Source organism: Palaemon carinicauda, chromosome 25 (assembly GCF_036898095.1).
Source record: "Palaemon carinicauda isolate YSFRI2023 chromosome 25, ASM3689809v2, whole genome shotgun sequence".
In the NCBI taxonomy this organism is placed as follows: Eukaryota; Metazoa; Arthropoda; class Malacostraca; order Decapoda; family Palaemonidae; genus Palaemon; species Palaemon carinicauda.
In genome coordinates this window covers 80123847-80128846 of record NC_090749.1, presented here as the reverse complement: position 1 = coordinate 80128846, position 5000 = coordinate 80123847, and the positions used below count along the sequence as shown (strand labels likewise).

The window sequence follows — 5000 nt, the reverse complement described above, 5'->3', positions numbered from 1 at the left end:
ACACACATTAACTATTTCCTAATATGCATCGTAGAAGCACTGCTCGACAAATAATTTGGAATTAGTTGCCCATCCTTCGGAGAATAACTTGTATTTGTTTGGCTTACGTTGGGTGAATAATTTTGGACGAGTTGATTCTCTTTTGTTGAATACGTAGGGACGAGTTGACCATCGAGTGGTGAATATGTAGAGACAAGTTGACCATCATTCGGAGATGTGTAGGAAGCCACAGGCTGCTTGAGCATTGTAACTGTTAATATATTTTCTTTTGGTTCGTGTAGCGTTTGCGTATTCGTAATGGTGCCTTGCGTATCTGGAGAGATCCTATTGGATGTTACGCCAGTCATATTGTATATGGTTTGTATGCTGCTAATGTAGTCTGGCGGCCATTCGTGCTGGGCCCCCTCTTCAAAGGCTGTGGCCAGGTTGCTACGCATTGTGATAGAAGGCCTCAGGGTTCCATAATGCTCTGGGGCATATATTGTCATACAATTGTCCCTAGACGATTGCAACTGGACGTCATTCCCGCTGTCAATATTCGCGTCCCGCGAGCCTTTGGCGAGGCTCCAGCGGTGTGCCTTATGTCGATAATAAACAATAGTAAGAACCAGGATATTTAGGAATAGCAAGGAACAGGCAATGGCCACTGTCACGCTGAGTGCAGTCGTATAGGTGAAATCCTTCCCCATTTGACTCAGCATATCCAAATTAGGTGATTCACTGACTTGGTTTTTGTTATCCTTAACTACAATTGTCAATTTATAGGGTATATTTGTTGAGCCAGTGAAGGTTGGAGTCATTGGGCTCGATAGAAAGCCATCTGTTAAGTTATACTGACCTGTTGATTCAGGGTATAAACCAGACTGGAAATCAGTTGGTAATCTGTGAAAGTTATTATCTGGGCCGTACCGAGTACCCATTCGTTCCAGACCAGGTAGTAGCCATGACCACAAGGCTACTTTTCCAGCACGGTAGTGGTCACGTACATAGTTCTGTGTTCCTGAAATGAATAGACACATATAAATAACTAAAAGTAATCATGTAAAAAAGAGGATACGATATCAATAGAAGATATATTCCTTAAATATAAGATATATGGTTTTGACTCCTTGTTGTTATGAATGAATATTTTTATCAAATTATCACCGAGTACGAGTTGTATGTTACAGCTTCATAAGCAATTACAAATACAACCCAAACACTCAAATTTACTTAAGGAAAGTTGATGATTAGAATGATATCATATAATTTTAGATGCACTTTCATTTATTTGATTAAAACCATCACCAGTTGAATATTAGTATTTATTAAGGTTCTATAGTTTTCAAGTACATTCAAGAAGTTATGATTTACTAGTTAATTAAATTTAATTAAATTAAATTATACAACTATATATATGTATATATGTATACATATACAGTACATATATATATATATGTATATATATATATATATATATATATATATATATATATATATATATATATATATATATATATATATATATATATATATAGAGAGAGAGAGAGAGAGAGAGAGAGAGAGAGAGAGAGAGAGAGAGAGAGAGAGAGAGAGAGAGAGAGAGAGAGAGAAATGTTAAGATCTAGAGAAGAAAATGATTATTCGTTAATTTTATCAGATAGAAATAAAATTATTCTGAAAATATGAATGAATGTACTTTACTGACCTAAGATTATATATATCTAGAGAATATTGAAATTCATTGTATCATTATATCTCTGAGTGAATACAGACCCACAAAAATAGGAACCTCACCTATTTGAAAGTATCTCTGATGGACTGGATCATATTTGGGCCATATCTGCTCTTCAGAAGTTATGTCGTTTGCACTCTCGGACATCTTAGCTGTGGAGACTGTGTCTTTTGGATGTCTGTAAAATAAGCATAGAGTTTTGAAATGATACCATATGTATAACTGATTCATTTATGGTATCAATGATATAAACTGTATAGTATTATATATATATATATATATATATATATATATATATATATATATATATATATATATATATATATATATATATATATATATATACATATATATATATATATATATATATATATATATATATATATATATATATATATATATATATATATATATATATATATATATATATATATATATATATATACTGTATGTATATATTTACATATATATCCATATCCATATAATAGGCACTTCCCTTAGTTTTGCGGGTAGCCGACATCAAACAAATAAAAAAAAAAAGTAGGACCGTTCCTCTCTACGCTCCTCCCAGCCTGACGAGGGACTCAACTGAGTTCTGCAAGTACTACTAGGGTGCCACAGCCCATCCTCCCCCGTTATCCAACACAGATGAAGCTTCATAATACTGAATCCCCTACTGCCGCTACCTACGCAGTCATCCAAGGCGACCAGAGGAAGCAGCAAGGCCTACAGGAAGTGCATTACAATAGCTCGCCATTCATTCCTATTTCTAGCACGCTCTCTTGCGTCTCTCACATTTATCCTTCAATCCCCCTGAGCTTTCTTCACTCCATCCATCCACCCAAACCTTGACTTTCCTCTTGTACTTCTCCCATCAACTCATGCATTCATCAACTTCTTTAGCAGACAGCCATTTTCCATTTTCTCAACATGGCCAAACCACATCAACACAATAATATCCACTCTAGCAGCTAAATTAGTTTTACACCCGTTCTCACCCTCTTCTCGAGATACACCAGCCATGCTCCTCAGACACTTCATCTCAAACACATTCAGTTTCTGTCTACCCGTCACTTTCATTTCCCACAACTCCGATCCATACATTACAGTTGGTACAATCACTTCCTCATTCAAAACTCTCTTTACAATCATGCTCAAACCTCTATTCCTTACCACTTCCTTCACTGCCCCCAACACTTTGCAACCTTCATTCCCTCTCTGACGTACATTTGCTTCCTCTCAACCATTTGCTGCAACAACAGACCCCAAGTACTTAAACTGATCCACCTCCTCAAGTAACTCTCCATTCGATATGACATTCAACCTCGCACCACCTTCCCTTCTCGTACATCTCATAACCTTACTCTTACCCATATCAACTCTCAACTTCTTTCTCTCACATATCCTTCCAAATGCTATCACTAATCGGCCAAACTTCTCTTCCGAGTCTGCAACCAATACAGTGACATCCGCAATCAACAACTGATTTACCTCCCATTCATGATCATTCTCGTCTATCAGTTTCAATCCCCGTCCAAGCACTCGAGAGTTCACCCCTCTCACCGCTCCATCTACATACAAGTTAAACAGCCATGGCGATATCACACATCCATGTCTCAGCCCCAATCTCACCGGAAACCAATCGCTCACTTCATTTCCGATCCTAACATATGCTTTACGACCTTTATAGAAACTTTCCACTAATTCTATATAACCTCATCACATTCCACATCACTTCCCTATCAACACTATCATATGCTTTCTCCAGATCCATAAATGCAACATACACCTCCTCACCTTTTGCTAAATATTTCCCACATATCAGCCTAACTGTAAAAATATGATTCATACATCCCCTGCCTCTTCTAAAACCACATTGTACTCACCCTAATTTTATGAAATTACTCCACATTGATATGAACGATTTGCTGAGTGTAATATCCATCTTAGTGAAGTTATAACTTGAGGCCAAAGGTCCAAGAGCGCCCAGAGGACCACCAAAGACGTACGCCAGCTCGTTCAAGAGAAGACTCTCGTTTCCAGACTTTTCGAAAGATAATTAATTTTATTTTAAAGCTTTATTGTGGTAATTACTGAATTGAAAAATAATAATTTAAATAAAAACAGCATAGAAGGTTTTATTTATAGCATTATTCTTTTATTGATATTTATTATTTCATATTTTCATAAATCTAATTTGTATGATTTGGATATATCTACCTCTAATCTATGGATATTAAAAAACATTCTGTAGGTTATTAAAGATTCTCATTAATAAAATATACCATATTTTCTATTTCTTAAATAAATCCAGTCTATCCATATCGACGTACATCTGAAACTTCTTCCTCGAACACGTAGAGATAAGATGATCGGTAAGTCGTGTAGAGCTGCTTGGCAAGATCTGCCATCGGCGAGACGATATTCACATCGTGAAGGCCTTGGCCGGTTGAGTCCCTGATGCTGATTGGTCGATGGAGGGATCTCGACCAATCAGTGTACTTGGCTGTGATGGCTAACATTATTTCCTGTGGGGTGATGAAAATACGCTTGTGAGGTTCACTTTTATTCAATAAATGGTATAGTTTATATATGTGTGTAGCCCAGGTAACAATAATAATAATAATAATAATAATAATAATAATGCCCACCTGCAGATTATAGCGATAGTTACTGACGACAAAGGATCTCAGCAGATCCTCCCTATAGTCAGCATCGAATCCTTCCTGGACTTCTTGCTGATTCAGGATATCAAGGAGGTTGGCAGCTGTCAATCCTAGAAGGAGGTCAACTGGAGTTCGACCTTCCTTGCCTTTGAAGTCAAGAGGAAGAGTAAGAATTTTCTCATTTTCTTTTTATAGTTGAGTGATTAAGAATTTCACTTGGTATAGACAAATGGAGATATTTAGGATACACGAATAAGTACTTGGGTGCAAGTTAACTTTTTTTTTAGTTTAGAAATTAGGAATTTTATTCTGTTTAAACGTATGTTTTCATTATGCAAGGATTTCAGTTCATAACTGTATATATCTGTGTATATAAATAACAACAACAGCTACAACAACAACAACAAAAACAGCTGTGTCTAGAACTCTGCAGGACATTGGCCACATCCATGTCCTTATTCATTACTGTGGTTTAGCCAGTTTTCCTTACCACGCTTGCCAACTGCGGATTGGTGATGGTGGGATATTTATGTCTGATTGCTCACAGCAAACATAGCTATTATGGGTAGCCCTAGTAGAGTTTTGCTGATCATTGCGATACACTCATGTTAAGGTATCCC

The 5000-nt window shown here is 36.5% G+C and overlaps 1 protein-coding gene across 1 annotated transcript in view; it reads right to left on the bottom strand.

Annotated features, from left to right (window-relative positions):
• The window catches only part of LOC137619097 (neuroligin-3-like), a 28416-nt gene that overhangs the window by 19 nt on the left and 23397 nt on the right, over positions 1-5000 (bottom strand). Inside the window, exons 7-10 of the mRNA XM_068349288.1 lie at positions 4366-4526; positions 3601-3758; positions 1777-1892; positions 1-1000 (exon numbers count right to left, since the gene is read on the bottom strand). The exon at positions 1-1000 is cut by the window's left edge and continues 19 nt beyond it. Coding sequence (XP_068205389.1) covers positions 12-1000; positions 1777-1892; positions 3601-3758; positions 4366-4526 — 1424 coding nt within the window. The 3' untranslated portion in view covers positions 1-11. The remainder of the gene's footprint in view (positions 1001-1776; positions 1893-3600; positions 3759-4365; positions 4527-5000) is intronic.